General features: G+C 53.0%; 1 protein-coding gene across 1 annotated transcript; it reads right to left on the bottom strand.

Annotated features, from left to right (window-relative positions):
* Positions 1-6,103: 6,103 nt before the first annotated feature.
* Positions 6,104-14,616, bottom strand: RCVRN (recoverin). The gene is made up of 3 exons (XM_062175554.1): positions 14,236-14,616; positions 9,065-9,176; positions 6,104-6,219 (listed from the first exon to the last, which is right to left on the bottom strand). The coding sequence occupies exons 1-3, from the start codon at positions 14,614-14,616 to the stop codon at positions 6,104-6,106; spliced, it is 609 nt and encodes a 202-aa protein (XP_062031538.1).
* Between the last annotated feature and the right edge of the window lie 3,428 nt (positions 14,617-18,044).

An 18,044-nucleotide genomic window follows, 5' to 3' on the forward strand; every position in this document is an offset into this window, starting at 1 on the left:
CCCTCCTCTCTCTCTCTCCCCTCAGTCTCTGACAGCCATGCTTCTACATTCTGTCTCTATGCATTTGCCTCCCTTATGTTTGTCCCTAAGTTTTATTTTTTATTTGCAAAGCATAGCGACAGGGAGAAGAGACAGACAGACGGGCAGAGAGAGCCCCTAACCACTAAACCCACTCCCCAGGTGTCAACAAGGCAGGGATTTGGGCTGGTGCTGAAAGTTGGGGGCCGGGAATGCAGTCCAGGCCCCCGGCCACCTGAGCCATCACCTGCTGCCTCCCAGGGCTTGCATTCCCACGAAGCTGCAGCCAGGAGCACAGGTCAGGAGCTGAACCCAGGTATTCCAGTGTGGGATGCAGGCTTCTAAGCAAAAGGCTAAAGGCCTTCTCCTTTAATTGGCCTGTGTTAGCCAAGTCCTATGAGTGAACGCCTACAGTTTCTGTCCCCTCGTGGTTGACTGACTTTAGCACGATGGCCTCAAGCGCTGTCTCCGCTGTGGTACCTGTTGGGGTGTCCTTCCTCTTCCTGGCTGTTGAGTGATGGCCCATTGTTTGGCTAGAGCACATTTTGAGTATCCATCCCTCTGGCAGTGGACGCTAGGTTGTTCCAACCCTTTGGCCACTATGAATAATGCCACTGTGGATGGGGGGATACAGACCCTTGTTGGAGCTCCTGCTGTCTACTTTGGAACCGGAAGTCCATGGGTAGCATATTGAGGAAGCACCCAACGGTTTTCCACAGCAGTCACCCCCACCTTCCATCCCCACCAGCCATGCGTGAGCGTTCCTGTCTCTCCACGCCCTTGCTAACATGTAGTTTCCAACTTTTTACACCCGCTGTCCTGATGGCTGTGAAATAGTGTCTCATGGTGGCCTTGTCATCAGCGTTTCCCTAACGGCTGATGACACGGAGCAGCTTTTCACATGCTTGCTCATTGATGATTTGCATATTTCCTTTTGAAAAATATCTATTCAAGTCTTTGCCCACTTTTAAACTGGATTGTGGGGCCTGCATCATGGCATAGTGGGCTACACTGCCACCTGCAACACTGGCATCCCATGTGGGCACTGGTTCAAGTCCTGTCTGGCCCACTTCTGATCCAGCTCCCTGCTAATGGCCTGGGAAAGCAGTGGAAGATGGCCCGAGTGCTTAACCCCTGCCACTCATGTGGGAGACCCGGAGGAAGCTCCCAACTCCTGGCTTCCACCTGAAGCAACACTGGCCGATGTAGCCATCTGAGGAGTGCACTCTTTCCCTCTGTCCCTCCCCCTGCTCAGAAACTCTGACTTTCAAAATAAATAAATAAATATGAAATATGAAAACCCAGATTGCTGGGTTTTTGTTGTTGAGTTGTGTAGGGTTTCTTTGGATATTCTGGAGGCTAATCCTGTATCACAGATCATTCACAGATGAGTTCCCCCATGCTGTGGGTTGTTTTCTCTCTAGACTGAGTACTTTGATGTACAAAGGTTTTAAATCTCCACGAGGCCTGGCTTGTCTATTTTTTTTTTTTCTTTTCTTGATGGTGCTTTCGATATCAAAACCATCCAAATGATTTTAACACATGAGCGAAGCCAGGAAGAAGGGAAGGAGGTGCGGCTTTCCTTGGAAACATGCACGTGCTGAAGTCTATGTAGACTGAGTCTCCCACCTAAATGTGCAGCCTTTAGAACGTAGAAGTCCTCCCCTAAGAACACACTCTACGGGCTGGCCAGCGTCGGTGGGGTCGGCTTGGTTTTGTGGTTTCCGTGGAGTGGTCATCCCAGCGGGAGCCTTTGAGGCTGAGGTGCAAACCTCTCTGGGCCTGATAAGCTTGGGTACCCACCAAGGGACAGAAACGGAGGGGGAGAGGCAGGCGCTTGGGACACCTGCATCCTGTATCGGAGTGCCAGGGTTCAAGTCCTGGTTCAGCTTTTGATTCTAGCTTGCTGCTGGTGTGTACTCCGGAGGCAGCAGGAGGTGGCGGCTCCAGCACTGGGGTCCCTGCCACCAAGTGGGGATGCCGATTAAGATCAGGGCTCCTGGCTTCAGCCTGGCCCTGCCCTGGCTGTTCTGGGTCTTTGGGGGAATGAAGCAATGGATAGAAGATCTCTGCCTCTCTCTGTCTTTATGCCTTTCAAAAAATAAAAAAAAAAAGCAAAAATATTTTTCAAGTTAAAGATGTGAGTGGAGTGGGCAGCAGCGTGGCCTTGGTCCCCTCTGGCTCCACGGACAGTGTCTGAGCCTGGTGTGAGAACAGAAGCTGCAGACGAAAGGCAAAGCTGCTGTTTCCAGGAGGCAACACCAGAAGCTATTTCCATGGCCCCTGTCCCTCTGCATGGGGCCCTCTAACAGAGTCTAACCCAGAGGGCTCCCCAGCGGACCAGCACATCGCCTGGGCATCTCACGGGCGTGTGGTTGCCTTGCCTGTGGTGGGAAATACAGGTGCTCGGAACTAAGGGACTTATTGGTGACGCTGTAGGAAACACCTCCTGGGAATGCTAAGACATACCCAAAGGGTGCTGTACAAGGGGGTGGAATCCTGTGTGAGCTGCTGGCAGAAGGGGCCAGGCAGTTTGGATTATTGTTCTCGGTGAGACTATCTTGTGCTCTTGTTGTACATCATATACAAGATGAAGCAGGAGACAGGAAGTGACTTGCCCAAGGTCTCTATAGTGGACATCTATTTTTTATGTTTATTTGTTTACATTTCTATTATTATTTTGAGAGAGAGAAAGAGAGAAACAGATAAACAGAAACATAGAAAGCTCCAATATGCTAGTTCACTCCCCAAATGTCTACTCCATTAAGACTGGGCCAGGCTGAAGCCAAGAGCTGGGAACTTCGGCAGGGACCCAAGTACTTGAGCCCTCACCTGCTATCTCCCAGACTGTGCACGATCAGGAAGCTGGAGTCAGGAGCAGAGCTGGGACTTGAACCCAGGCACTCTGCTGTGGGATGCTGGATGATCCAAGCAGCATGTTAGCCACTGGGCTAACTCTTAGGTTTATAGCAACCCAACTGTCCTGTTGGAAGCCATGCATCCCTCACTCAGCCTGCGAAGGTTGAGCTGCCCGGGCTGCATTGCCAGGCCCAGGAATGGGCAAAGTCTGGCTGGCCGAGCAGAGCATGCCACCCTGCAGGCATTGAGCCTGGGCAGGGATGGGACCTCACCACTCAGGTGCAGTGAGGAACGCCCCTGGGACTTGGACAGAAGGCACGTTCCCTTTCTGCTGAAATCAGAACTGTGAAGAAATCACCCTGAATCTGCCGGTGACTGCCTCCCCAGCACAGGGAGGACCTGTGTGAGAATGGTGGTGATGGCAGAAAGCAGAACCAGGACATGGAAAAAAGAACCTTGGGACATTACTAGAGCTCCTAGATTAAGCCAAACCTGAAGCCAACACTACTCCTAGAATTGCAGCTACAAGAAACAATGAGTTCCAACAGGTGCCACAACAATGCATGCTGGGTCTTCCATCCTTGGCTTCTGGAATGATGTATAACTCGGGACCGCTTCCACTTCCTTCTCTTCCCTTCAGTCAAGTAGGGCATCACGTTGCTCCCTGGTTCTCATAGCAAATGTCCCAAGGCATGCCACTGAGCTGCACACAACAGGAGGCCCAAGGGGTCCTTCTCCCTTAACCTCACAAAAGTGCCAATTAGGTTATCACTGTTTATTTCTCCTTGGGCCAGCTGAAGCTCCGGTGGCCTCTCCATGTCTCTCGTTGAACCACAGACCAAGAAGGACCTTGTTAGGTAGTGTCGGCCTTATCAGACACAAGAGCCAATGATACGCTGACCTCAGCAGTAAATCAACCAACCAGATTCAGTGATGGACAGTGGCAGACAGAGCATGGAGAGAAGGCATTGGGCCCTCTGGTTGTGTCCCTAGACTGCCCTGGGCTGCGCTCAAGAACCCCTGGCCCAGATGCTGCGTAGCACCTCTCCTCCTTCCAGCTCCAACCCTGCCAGAACTCTCAGCCAAGTCCAAGCTATTGGGGCAGCAACCTGGTAGAAATCAAAAGGACTCTGGTTTGAGTACCAAATCCTGCTCTCTCGTCCTGGCCTCCCTCGGTGTTCTCTGCACCATGGACATCCAAAGGACTCCAGCAGTGGAAGAGCACCTGCAAGGTCTTGCATGGTGCGCACTCTTAGGAAAAGCTACATGCCTAAGCACTTGTCCTCCTGTGTGCTCCCCCCCCAAGAGGAACGCACTCCAGAGGTGGTGATGGTGCCATCATCAAGGTGAAAGCTGGGAGGTAGGAGATCAGCCACGGGACCAGCAAAAAGAGACTCCCAGCCTCGGGAGGTGGCACACGGGTCTGAGGTGGGGCAGATGTGTGGCACAGCAGGTAAGCAGCCGCATGGAATGCTCGCATCCCGTATCTGAGTGGCTTGGTTCCAGCCCTGGCTCCACTCTTGATTCCAGCTTCCTGCTAACGCACACCTTGAGAGGCAGCAGGTGATAGGTAGGGTACTTGGGCCCCTGCCACCCACATGGGAGACCTGGATGGAGTTCCAGGCTCCTGGCTTGGGCCTAGCCTGGCCCTAGCTGTTGTGGGCATTTGGGAAGTGGTCCAGCAGATGGAAGATCTCTTTCTCTTTTTTTTTTCTCTGTCTGTCTGCCTTTCAAATACATTTTTTAAAAAAGAGCAAGACACCCATATACTTTTCTGGCCTCACCTTGAGACTTCAGGCTGGAGAAGACACAGACCTTCAAAGCAATACATCCCAAGGTCTCAGAGCACCCAGGTGGAGTTCTGAGGTACCCAGGCCCTGGAGCTCTATGGAGACAGTGCAGGCTTCTGGGTAGCTTTGGGCTGGCCTCTGCTCATTGGCTGGCTGACCCTGAGCTAGCCACTTCCTTCCACTGGGCCTCCCTCTGCTCGTCTCTACAGTGAAGGGTCCCGGGGGGAGACTAGGGCTCTGTCTCTACCTCTCACCCTAGCAAAGCCAAACCCCTCACTGTCCCCTGAAATCCACAGCGCTCCTTGGGTTTCCTGTCTTGGCAGATATCATTGCTGTTCACCCAGCGCCCAAGCCACAGGCTGCCTACCATCTTTGCTCCTTCCTCCTCCTGTCCTCCATGGCAAACCGCCCCCCCCCACAAAATCAACAGGTGGATGCCATGTCCTTAGCTTGACCTTACTGTGTCTGTCCTCTCTCTACCCCACTGCTGTCCTGGCCCCAGCGCTCCAGCAATAGGCACCCTGCTCCCGGTCTTGCCCTTGACTTATTTCCACTCTGCCAGGACCTCTGTATAAGCATAGATTCCCTCCTAACTCCAACCCCAGCGTGGTCTCACTACCTGCAAGTGCTTCCTGTGGGCTGCAGGAAGTCCGGCACCTTCGGGCCCCCCACGACCCTTCAGGCTCAGCTCACGCATCCCTCCTTCTCCCTCTGCCTCTGGCCATCGCAGCCCGCTCACGGTCCTGGAGCTCAGATGCCCTCTCTTGCCATCGCAGCTCTGTGTTGGCCACTGACTGAGACACGGCTTCCCTACCCAGCTCTGTCCCCTGCCACAGGCCACTGGGTCTGAATTTAACATCCTTCCATCAGGAACCTCATCCTGGACAAGTCGGCCCCTGCTGGCACACCTTCCCACAGTCCGCCCGTCTCCATGGTAACTCCATCACGACCCCTCCTCCCCTCTGACCGGGAGGGCCTGGGTCCCGCTCAAGCACCCCAGGACTGCAGTGCAGGTACACCTTGTCTCTGAGGTCAAGTCCACCGAGCCGTTTGCTTCTGCGGTTCAAGAATGAGCAGCAGCCGTGTGCCCAGGGCCTCTTGTGTTTATTGGAAGCTGCTTACCCAGCAATCCACAAAGGAGCTTACACGGGGTGACCTTTAGGGCTCCTAGATGCTAATCCTGGGATTATCAGGGGGCCATGGGCCGTGGGGCCGGAGAAGGGCCAGGCAGGTGAGTGTGGCCAGAGGGACACTAACCACAGAGAGAACGAGGATGGCCAACGACACTTCAGTTTGGCAGGGAGCTGGGCTGTGGGGCTGGGGGCCAGTCTCCTGGCCCTGGGTGTGTGTGTGCACAGGTGTATACGTGTGTGTGTGTGCTTTTGTGGGTGTGTATGTGAGCCGTGGGGGCAGCGAGCAGGGCTGAGCAGTTGGCATCATTGCTTCTTTTCTTTTATCCTTTCCTTCACTTTTTGAGGCTCGAACTGGATCAGTCGCAGGATTTCCTTATTGGCCATGGTTCCTTCAATGAATTCTTCCTCTGTCAGTTTATCTGTGCAGAAGCAGAGAAGAAAAAAAAAAAAAACAGGGATAGGTTGCTTCAAGCTGCAGGGATGTGGCCAGCCAGCCAGAATACCCAGCGTGAGCCCTCAGGGCACAGGTGGGTCCTCTGCCCCCACCCCCAGACACCCAGCTCCTCCTCAGGACCCTTGCACAAGCCCCATGAGCCAGACAAGTTGGCAAGCAAGAGGCTGCCTTGGCTATGTATGTGTCTCTTGGTGCATGGTGCCCCTGCCTTGCTGGTTATCACATATTTTAATAATTAATAATAGCTATTATTATAATTTCAGTATTAGCCCATGTCTTAAGACTGGATTGAGCAAAACAGATTGACGTGGACGCTAGTCCCAGGGTGTCAAGAGAAGCAGAAATTGCATTCTTCCCGGGGAGTGGGGACACTCCAGGCAGTGACCTAAGTCCCAGGGGACAGCTCCTCCCTGATTCCATGCTCACATCCCCAGGTCTCCTCATTTGGAAGCAGGGCCTGCTTGGAGACAGCCTTGCTCCAGCTAGGCCCTGTTGCCCAGGTGGGCTTTCTGTGCTCAGCTAAGTCCAGGCCAGTGCGCGTCACCGAGCCCTTCCTGGATGTGTGTCAGAGGAGGTGGGGTGTGCAATAAAGGGGAGCGAGAAAAAGCCCCCTAGGGAAGTCCCGTGTAGACGTAGCTCCAGCAGCTTCAGCACAAGACACGTGTTCCTTTATGTTTCTTCCTGCTCTCTGTTGCATGCTCAGGGCGTCTAGCACATAGTAAGTGCTCAACAAGACTCGGGGCATCCTTAATCCTTTCTGGGAGAGGATGTAGGCTGGCTCCATGTGCACATTTGGGTGGTAAAGTGTTTGTTTCAAAGTTCTAGCTGCCGCACCAGCCTCACACAGAACTTGAAACTCCCACCCCTAGAGCCCAATGCAGGGTTTGTGCCAAAGAGGAAGAGAACATGCACAGAGTCCCAGCACGGAAAGTATCTAGGCACACAGTTTAAGGGGGTGCTCACTCAGCGTCATGGGAGTACAGGGTTAGCATCTGAGAGTGAGCGGTGCCTCCTTAAATGTGTGCCCTCGGCACCTGCTAGCCTCACCCTGGCTCTACCCCAATGACTTCATTTCTTTGATTTTTATATTCTGAGTGCAGATGAGAAGGGACAAGATCCTCTCTAGCTTCTGCTGTTCACACCTTGCTTGGGCCTTTCTTCCTGCATACTTGTAAGACATTGCCTTAGGGGTTGCAAAAGGGCCACTGGGGTCAATACTGGCTCTTCAGATGTGTTTGGGTCATGCTGTGTTTAATCAGTTGAGACACTTCCCACAATTGCTCCCCCCCCCCCACTTTGAAATCAGACATTGTTGCACCAGTGCACTCCATATTCCCAAGTGGAGTGAGCTGGATGCCGTCAGATCAGACAGCCACTCTCGGCTGGCTGCCCGTTCCCACCACTGCACAGGGCTACTGTCCACCCTGCTCATTTCCATAGTTCCGGCCTCTCTGGCTCTGAGTTTGCAGCCCCTCGCTGACACCAATTTCTCCACCAACCCCTTCCTGCATCGGCACGACTGTCACGACCCAGTGGCTCCAGCTGCTGAATTCTGGAATCCGTCCCTGCTTTCAAGGCAAGCCCAGGCTTCCTGTGGCTCGCTCCAGCCATGGCTGAGCAGGGCTGGGACACGAAGGCCCCCGGCCAGAAGAAGGGTGCTTGAGAAAGCCCCATTGGCTTTGCCAATGCTTTCTTAGGGTGTAACTACTGTCTAAGATGTTTTTTCATCTATCTCGCTCTCTGATTAGCCAGATCGGCAAGGCAGCCGAGGGCTTTCCCGGGCTCCAGTAGATCCCTCTGTCAGCCTTTCTCTCCGTCAACTCTAGCACTCTAATTCAAAACTAATCCTGTCTTGGGTGGTGCTTCCCAGAGGACCTAACCTCCCCTCTGAGAGTAAAAACCATAGACGTTTAGGACTGCATGCTAATTTAGAGCTAGCCAGAGCTGAAGTTTGCTCTTGATTGAACTGTGCAGAACGCATGTTTAAAAGCAAGTAATGTAGGCTGGCGCTGTGGCTCACTAGGCTAATCCTCCACCTGTGGCGCCGGCACCCTGGGTTCTAGTCCCGGTTGGGGCGCTGGGTTCTGTCCTGGTTGCTCCTCTTCCAGTCCAGCTCTCTGCTGTGGCCCGGGAGGGCAGTGGAGGATGGTCCAAGTCCTTGGGCCCTGCACCCACATGGGAGACCAGGAGGAAGGACCTGGCTCCTGGCTTCAGATCGGTGCAGCACGCCAGCAGCAATGTGCTGGCCATGGCAACCACTTGGGGGGTGAACCAACGGAAAAAGGAAGACCTTTCTCTCTGTCTCTCTCTAACTCTGCCTGTCAATAAATAAATAAATAAATAAATAAATAAATAAATAAATAAAAGCAAGTAAAGTAAGCCGCGGTGTCTAAACATAGACTCTCCGTTTAAAGCAAAAGGGGGTCTGCAATGTTTCCACTTTGACCATCTGCATAAAAGGACCCATGAGATTGGTGCCTTCACTGTCTACTGTCTATTAGGATAAAAGATGCTTTTGTTCAAACACTTTCTTCCTTCCCCAGGGGATCCCAGGTGGTGAGTGACCTCTGTAAGGGGTGGGGCTGTGGTGCCACCTGCCTTCAGCAAACCAGCCCCAGGTGGCAGCAGCACCTGTGACCCTGCCAACCACTGCCCCCTTGGGTCCCTTCAGGCAGCCCTCCGCAAGGCATGATGGGATGAGGCGTTCCCAGTGCTGCCTGGGCACTGACTCAGCAGATTAAATCTTGGGGATGCCCTGGACACAGCTCCCTTCTGCAAGACTCAAAGGCAAGAAAGAAAAGAGGATTCACCATCGTCCTTCTTTCCGAAGAAACCCCAGATCTTTTCAGTCCGCTTCTCGGGCGTGTTCTCGTCATCTGGCAGGTGCTTTATGTCCTCAGGATTGATCATTTTGAAAATAGCCTGCGCCAAATCGTGAGAGAGAACTTGTTAGAGGGGCTGGCCACTGCAGGAAAGCCTGTGTGTTGCACCCATTCACAAAAATCTGCTCGACATGCAGTCGAGACTTAAGCGTGGGACCAGGAGAAAAGCTTCCTAACGTTGGCCTTGACAATGCTGTTTTGGCTATGACACCCAAAGCCCTACAGGCAACAAAAGCAAAAATAGACAAATAGGATAACGTCCAACTTAAAAAGCTTGTGCACAGCAAAGGAGACAGCAGAGTGAACAGACCACCCATAGACTGGGAGGGAACCTTTGCCAGTCACAGCCAGAGGAGGGGCAGTCACTAAAAGCACCCCGGGTTCTAGTCCCGGTCGGGGCGCCGGATTCTGTCCCGGTTGCCCCTCTTCCAGGCCAGCTCTCTGCTGTGGCCAGGGAGTGCAGTGGAGGATGGCCCAAGTGCTTGGGCCCTGCACCCCATGGGAGACCAGGAGAAGCACCTGGCTCCTGCCTTCGGATCAGCACGGTGCACCGGCCGCAGCACGCTGGCCGTGGTGGCCATTGGAGGGTGAACCAACGGCAAAAAGGAAGACCTTTCTCTCTGTTTCTCTCTCACTGTCCACTCTGCCTGTCAAAAAATTAGAAAAAAAAAAAAAAGAAAAACACCAAGAACTCGGACTATTTAATAAGAAAACAAATCACTCCACTGGGTAAAGGACTCACAAGGACATTTCTCCAGAGACAAATGGCTGGCAGGTGTATGAAAAGGTGTTCATTGTCACTAGTCACCAGGGGAAATGCAAGCCACCTCACATCTGTTAGAAGGGCTATTAACAAGAAAAAAGGAGATGACCAGTGTTGGCTAGGGTGCAGGGCAAGGGAGCCCTGATATGCTGTAGGTCGGAGCATAAATTAGCACAGCTATTAGGGGCAGGACTTTTGGGTCACCTACATCTCGGTTCCCACGCCCAGTGCCCTGAAACCCCAGGGGTTGGGTGTCCTCTAAGGCAGTGGACACAATACAGATGTCCAGGCCCCCAGCTGATCTACAGAATCAGCATTCTTGGCATAGGGCCTGGGCATCTGCATTTTTTGAGATTCCCCCCCCCCCCACCCCCATAAGGGACAGGAAATGCAGGGGAAGGGTGAAGAAGGTGTCCACGTCTGTGTTTTTCTACACGGTTGAAGTTTATGACCACGTAGACACGATGCTTTCATTTTTTTAAAAAGATGAAAATAAGAAAATACAAGCTTCCCCATGGCAAGTCCAAGGTGGCTACCACAGACCCTACTGCCCTGATGTTTTGCACCCAGCAGCTCCTCTCAGGGCTGTGTTGAAGTCTCTCTTAGGGTAGCAACTGCTAACATTTGCTGAGCACAGAATATGTGCTGCCTTTCTGTTCTTTTGTAGAAGATTTATTTATTGGAGCCGGCATTGTGGTGTTAACAGGTTAAGCCGCTGCCTGCCATGCCTGCATCCCATAAGGTCCTGGTTCAAGTCCTGACTGCTCCACTTCCAATCCAGATCCCTGCTAATGTGCCTGGGAAAGCAGCAGCAGATGGCCCAAGTGCTTAGGGCCCTGCCACCCATGTGGGAGACCAGATGAAGCACCTGGCTCCTGGCTTCATCCTGGCCCAGCCCTGGCCATTGTGGCCATCTGGGGAGTGAACCTCTCTCTTTCTGTAGCTCTGCCTTTCAACTAAAAAAAAAAAAATTATTTGAGGCAGAGAGAAAGAGAGATCTTCCATTCTATGGTTCATTCCCTAAATGGATACAACAGCCTGGGCTGGGCCAGGACAAAGCCAGAAGCCAGGAGCTTCATCTGGGCCTCCCAAGGGCCCAAGCACTTGAGCCATCTTTGGCTGAATGGCACCCATATGGGAAGCCAGCATCCCAAGCATCCGCTTCATCAGCTACACCACAAGGGCCCCATGTGTGCTGCTTTTCTAAGCATCTTCATACTCTACCTTCACAACAACCTTACAAAGCGGGTATTAGCAGCCCCCTTTCACAGCTGCGGGAGTTGAGATGATGACCTGGCCAAAAGCTGCCCAGCACAGAGCAAAGACTTCAACCCAGGCGGTGCAGCTCTAGAACCTGACATTAAGGCTGGCTCACCTTCTTGTTGCTGGATGGCCTTGGAGAGTGCTGGGCAAGGCTAAGCAAGGGAGATGGGAAGCCTCAACAAGAACTTCTCCAAGAACTCCCCAAAGGAGGGCCCAGGACATGGGAAGCCCCTCACTGGTCTTACTGCTCAAGGAAGGATCCAGGGCTCAAGGCTCTTTCTCAGCACTGTCTACTCGATCTTGGCACAGGTGTGCACTGCAGGGCAAAGCAGGAAGTGCCTCCAGACCAGTTAGATCAACGGGGCAAGGTGGCCTCAGTGGGTACCTCCAGGTCCAGGTTTCTCAGATTCTATTGGCTCAGTAACATCAATGCAGTTGGGCCTCTGGGCAGGCTCAGGTGTAGGCAGTTGGTTGGGGTGGGAGTCGGGAGGCCACTGGCTTTGATTAGAGACACCTGGGAACAAGGCAGGGGTAGTAACACCTGTGAAGGTAGCCTAGGGGCCTTGGAAGGTCAACAGCTTCGAGAAAGGCCCCAGTCGGCTTCCTGGTGCTAGCACAAGGGGAACCAGGAAGTCAACCCCAGCAGCTCACAGCAGCCCCCGAGGTGGACGGAAGTGCAGGTGCCTCTCGGAACTCCTTTGGCTGTCCTGAGCCCTGGGCACCCGGAGCAGATGGGACAGGTGAGTGCACAGGGTGATCGACTGCCTGCCCCCTCTAACTCCCAACACACAGGGGACAGAGCTTCAGGGCCTTGGGAGAGTCCACAGAAATCATCAAGTCCTCACTCCAGCCCCAGGGGGACTACAAGGTTTCCTGCTGGTGACACAGGAGTTTGGTGTCCAAGCCGGCACTAGAACCCATTACTTCTGACTCCCAGGCCAGTGCTCTGCCCATGACCTTGTGGTCTGGTGCACCTGGCACAGCTTCAGCCACTGACACCTCTCCCTCTCCCTCCCTCCCTTCCTTTTTTTCTTTCCTTCCCCTCAACTCCCCTTCCTCCTCCTTTCTTTAAGGAACCCCAACTTTGAGCTTCTGCTGGCTTCCACAGCATCATTTAAGTGGCTGTGAAGTCTTGGTCCCATCCCCAGCCACCCAGACACCCCCACTGACAAGTGAAGGCAGCTGGCTCTGTAGACTGAGCCCAGCTGCCAAGGGCTGCCTTTAGCAGGAGGCCCAAGCCCAGCACTGAGGAAGACCACAGGCTGCCGGCTTTTGATTTTATTTCCAGTTCCTCCTAATATGAATGAGAGATGTCTACAGATGACAGTGTGATTACAAATGCACAAAAAATCCTAAAATATGAAACACATCCCTCTTTCTAACAGGAATGGAATTGGGAAAATAAAGCAAGTGCCAGGGGCAGGAGGATTAAAAAGAAATCAGGGAAGATATACTTTTAGAAGATGGAACTATTACAGATAGAACAGGAAAAAAAAAATCAAAGCATCCTGATGTCCAAAAATATAGGCATGTTTACCCTTGAGGCATTTCCATCGGATGGAATTCTAGGCAGCTACTGGGAATGCTTTTTGGGGGTGGGTATTCGGCCTGATGGTTAAGGAGTTGATTGGGACACCTGCATCCTATATTGGAGTGCCGGGGTTCGAGTGCCAGCTCTGCTCCCAATTCCAGCTTCCTGCTAATGCACACCGGGGAGGCAGCAGTAGCTGGGGCTCTACCATCATGTTGGAGACGTGGACTGAGTTCCCAGCTGCCAGCTCAGCCAAGCTCCAATTGTTTTGGGTATTTGAGGAGTGAACCAGCCGATAAAAGGTTTCTCTCTCTCTCTCCATCTCTCCCTTCATCTCTCCCGAGTAAATAAGTAAATAAATAAAGATCTGTCCTTTAAAAAAAAATTTATCCTCCGCCTGTGGCACCAGCATCCCATATGGGCGCTGGGTTCTAGTCCCAGTTGCTCCTCTTCCAGTCCAGCTCTCTGCTGTGGCTCAGGAAGGCAGCGGAGGATGGCCCAAGTGTTTGGGCCCCTGCACCCACGTGGGAGACCTGGAAGAAGCACCTGGCTCCTGGCTTTGGATTGGCGCAGCGCACCGGCTGTAGCAGCCATTTGGGGGGTGAACCAACAGAAGGAAGATCTTTCTCTCTGTCTCTCTCTCTCACACTATCTAACTCTATCAAATAATAATTTAAAAAATTTATTTATTTATTTATTTATTTTGAAAGAGTTACAGAGAAGGAGGGAGAGACAGAGAAGAGGTCTTCCCTCTGCTGGTTTACTCCCCAGATGGCCAAAATGACCAGGACTGAGCCAGGCTGGAGCCAGGCTGAAGCCAGGAGCTTCATCCAGGTCTCCCATGTGGGTAGCAGGGACCCAAACACTTGGACCATCTTCTGCTGCTTTTCCCAGGCCATTAGCAGGGAGCTGGATGGGAAATGGAGAAGCCGGGACTCGATCTGGTGCTTATATGGGATGCATCGGCCTTACCAGCTACACCACAACACCGGCCCCCATAAAAATCCTTTGAAGAACATGTAAACACTCATGATAAAGGAGTAACTGAAAAACTGTGATAAAAATCATATGTGAATATAACCTTAAAGCTGTTCAAAACTATAGAGAGAAAATGCCAGAAAGTCACAGGCCAGTGTACTAAGGGTAGTTTTCTCTGTATGCTGGAGTTAAGGAACGTTTTGATTTCTGTGTCATCCGTCTCTAAATTTCACAAATGATTTAGCTATCAGATACAAACTCTGTTCAAGACACTTGAAATATCCACAACAAACGCTTGGAGGCTAGGACAAGGCAAAGGAAAAGACAGATGGGAAGCAGCCGGGGGGGGGGGGGGGGGCGGGAGGGGAGAGAAACAGAGAGAGAGAGAGAGAACACATCAGAAGATGTAGCAGGGGACAGCGCCCAGCCCCGCCCCCTACATCTGTGTGCAGGAGCCCCCTCCCTACCCTGCTCTCCTAGCCTTGGGCTTGCGCCCCTCCCCTCACCCCAGGACTATAGCCCTGCTGGCCGGTGGGTCGCGGGCAGGGCGAGGGCTGCACTCACCATGACGATCTCCAGCACTTCGTTCTTGCTGATGGTGCCGTTGCCGTCCACGTCGTACAGGGAGAAGGCCCACTCCAGCTTCTGGCTGGGCTTGCCCGCCGTGGTCATGTGCAGGGCGATCACGTACTCCTTGAAGTCCAGCGTGCCATCGCTGTTGGCGTCGAAGCTGCGGAACACGTGCTGGGCATAGGCCTTGGGGTCGGCGTCGGGGAAGAACTTGGCGTAGATGCTCTCGAACTCCTGCCGGGTGATGCGGCCGCTGGGGCACTCCTTCAGGAAGGACTGGTACCAGGTGCACAGCTCCTCCTCCGTGAACTTGGTGTTCAGCTGCAGGTCCTCCAGGATCTCCTTGGACAGCGCCCCGCTCTTGCTGTTCCCCATGGGTGAGGCTGGATGGGCGCCAGGCGGGCTGTGCGTGGTCTCCCGGCTGCCGGGGCTTGGCGCTGTGTGAGAAGGAGACGGAGACGCTGAAGGATTAGGGGGATTTGCGAACAGTTCATCCCACTCTTTGCAGGGGGGAGGGTCTGGCAGGCTGGTCGTGGGGAGGGGGAGGGTCTCCAAGAAGTGTTGGGATTAAAATAGGTGATCCATTCATTTTGGCTTCCTGGAGGGTAGACAGGAAGAAGGTGGGGACTGTGGGAGATGACTCCAGATTTCTCTGCGTGGATGATGTGGCCTGCTTGTCTTCTGCACTGACTCCCAGATCTTAGGGGCCGTGGTGGGTCCTCATGTTGAGCCCCATATGCAGTGGTTAGGGGCACAGGCTCTGGGGCTAGCACGTTTCCTTCTGGGATGCCCTTCTCCAAACGCTTCGCTTCAGTCTTGGCTGAGATGGCACCTTGTCTGAAGGGCCTGGACTGACCGCTCTGTGTAAGTAGCACATCCACCCCTAAGCTCACAGCGTGCCCCAGACGGCGTCCACACCAGAATGCCAGCATCGTGGAAGGGGCGGGCGTTCGGCCTAGACCTGAAGACGCTGCTTGAGATGCCCAGGTCCCTTATGGGAGTGCCCAGGTTCAAGTGCTAGTTCTGGCTTCTGACGCCAGCTTCCTGCTCATGTGCACCCCGAGAGGCAGCAGGCGATGGCTCACATAGTTGGGTCTCTGCCACCCACATGGGAGATCTGGATTGAGTTCCCAGCTCCCGGCTTCAGCCAGACCCAATCCTGGCTGTAGTGGGTGTTTGGGCAGTGAACTGGCAGATGGGAGCTCTTAAAAAAAGGAGGGGGGGTTTGAATCTCCATTGCTGGAATGCCAGGAAGGTTTTTGTCTGCAATAAATATTTTTTTAAAGATTTTTTATTTATTTGAAAGAGTTACAGAGAGAGGTAGAGACAGAGAGGTCTTCCATCTGTAGGTTCACTCCCCAGATGGCCGCAACAGCCGGAGCTGTGCCCATCTGAAGCCAGGAGCTAGGAGCTGCTTCTGGGTCTCCTAATGGGTGCAGGGGCTCAAGGACTTGGGCCATCTTCCACTGCTTTCCCAGGCCATAGCAGAGAGCTGGATCGGAAGTTGTGCAGCCGAGACTAGAACTGGCATTCATATGGGATGCCAGTGCTTCAGGCCAGGGCTTTAGCCTGGAGTGCCATAGCGCTGGCTCCTGCAATAAATATTTCTCTAATGAATGGGCATTTAAAATTTTTTTTATTTAAATGACAAAGACACAGAAGGATAGATGGAGAGACAGGTCTTCCATCCACTGGTTCACTCCCCAAATGGCCCGCAATGGCCAGGGCTGGGCCATGCTGACACCAAGAACCAGGAGCTTCTTCTGGGTCTCCCACATGGGTGCAGGGGCCCAAACACTTAAGCCATCTTCTGCTGCTTTATCAGGTGCATTAGGAGGGGAGCTGGATGGGAAGTGGAGCAGCCAGGACTCAAACCGGCGTTCATATGGGATGCCAGCACCGCAGGCAGAGGCTTAAGCTACTACGTCACAGCGCCAGTCCCATGAATGGGCATTGATAGTGCCTTCCTCATTGTCAAGCTGAGGCTGAAATAAGTTACTGGGTGCAGCACATTTACGAGTGGAGCCCGGCACACAGCCTGTGCTAAACACATACGAGGTGGCTGCAAAATGTTCTTACAAAAATGGAATTAATAGAAGAAATGATTCTGGTGCAAAAAGATTTGGAAATCCAAGCATAGTTTTTTTCATAATATACGTCTCTTGAGTTTTACAAAAACATTCATCTTTTTAAAATTTATTCCTCAATAACAGTTATCAAAAACCAAACTGCAGGCCTGGCATTGTGGCACAGTGGGTTAAGCTGTTGCTTGCAAGGCTGGCTTCCCGTATCTGAGCATCCAATCAAGTCTTGACTGCTCCACTTCTGATCTAGCTCCCTGCTAATGTGCCTGGGAAAGCAGCAGAGGATGGCCTGAGTGCTCGAGTCTCTGCACCCACATGGGAGACCTGAAAGAAGTTCGTGGCTCCTGGCGTCAGCCTGGCCCAGCCCTGGCTGTTGTGTCTATTTGCAAAATCAACCAGTAGATGGAAGACCTCTCTCTCTCTGCTCTCCCTCTCTGTCACTCTGCATTTTTAAAAAATACCTAATTTTAAAATCCCGCTAACGGGGCCAACAGGTAGACTGAGTACAGCAGAGGTTAGGGAGAAGGAGCAGGGAGTGGTGAGGCTTGTGTCTCACACAGAAGGAGCTTCTGAGAAGTGAGAAGGCCATGCCACGATGGCCACTGGCGAGTGAGCGTCAGTTACTCAGGAATGGCTTCGAAACCCACCTGGCAACGGAGCCTGCCTGGCAACAGGCTGTGATTGGTTAAGGCATAAACCATCCCTTGACTAGATTGGCTGCCTCAGCTATTTAAGCTGCTCTACCAACTGAAATAAATAAGTCTGCGGGTTGCTCGCCTCAGGCCTGCTTTCACTCGACTCCCGGGGTCTGTGTGGTGACTCCACGCCTCTTGCCCCACCACGCTCCTCCTCTCAGAACGAATCCACAGCAACACTGGCCCTGTGTGGAGAGAATTTCTGAGTTATTCCAAGGGAACCCAGAACTCTGAGGTTTAGGCGCCATTTCCACACTTCTAAATCTTGGCAGTTAGTTAAAACTTGTTTTTTAAAAAAGATTTATTTATTTGAAAGGCAGAGGCAGAGAGAGAGGTCTTCCATCCACTGGTTCACTCCCCACATGTCCATAAAGGCTGGAGCTGGGTCGATCCGAAGCCAGGAGCCAGGGGCTTCTTCCACACGGGTGCAGAAGCCCAAGGACTTGGGCCATCTTCTGCTTTCCCAGGCCATAGCCGAGAGTTGGATCAGAATTGGAGCAGCCAGGACTTGAACCGGTGCTCATATGGGATGCCGGCACTGCAGGTGGTGGTTTTACCCACTATGCCACAGCATTGGCCCCAATTCAAACTCTTTGAAGTCTCGGTGCAGGTGAAGGTGAGAAATCTGTATCTGTTTCCGCCTGCAGCCCAGCATGGTGGTGCCGCCGGGAGCTAGTGAGCCAGTAACACAGGTGGGCTGAGTGAGATCGGATAAAGGCACCAGTGGATAATGATGGGAGCCGTGCAAAGGCGGGCTGCACCACCGTCAGCGCAGGTGTGGTGGGAATAGAACGGTGGGAGGAGCGCCCGTGAGCAGCCGGTGCACCCGAGCTCTCCTCGCCCTGGGGAAGCTAGGCAGTGCCCTGGGCTGAGTGCGGCCAGCGCCACAGGCAGCACTCTCTCCTAGCCCGGGGAGTGGGGTGGGGTAGGGGTAGGGGGATGGCCATGACTCACAAGAACCCTCACAGCAGACAGGTGAGTTGGAATTGGCACCCATTTTTTCTACCAGGCTGGTGGCAGAGGA

The sequence above is a fragment of the Lepus europaeus genome, chromosome 18, assembly GCF_033115175.1.
Source record: "Lepus europaeus isolate LE1 chromosome 18, mLepTim1.pri, whole genome shotgun sequence".
NCBI lineage: Eukaryota > Metazoa > Chordata > Mammalia > Lagomorpha > Leporidae > Lepus > Lepus europaeus.

Bases quoted from the DNA above. Each gene is read 5' to 3' on its own strand.
- RCVRN (XM_062175554.1), bottom strand. From the start codon at position 14,616: ATGGGGAACAGCAAGAGCGGGGCGCTGTCCAAGGAGATCCTGGAGGAC. The intron at 9,177-14,235 runs GTGAGTGCAGCC...GATTTGGCGCAG, and splicing joins AAGTGCTGGAGATCGTCATG to GCTATTTTCAAAATGATCAA. The intron at 6,220-9,064 runs GTGAATCCTCTT...GCTTCTGCACAG, and splicing joins CTTCGGAAAGAAGGACGATG to ATAAACTGACAGAGGAAGAA.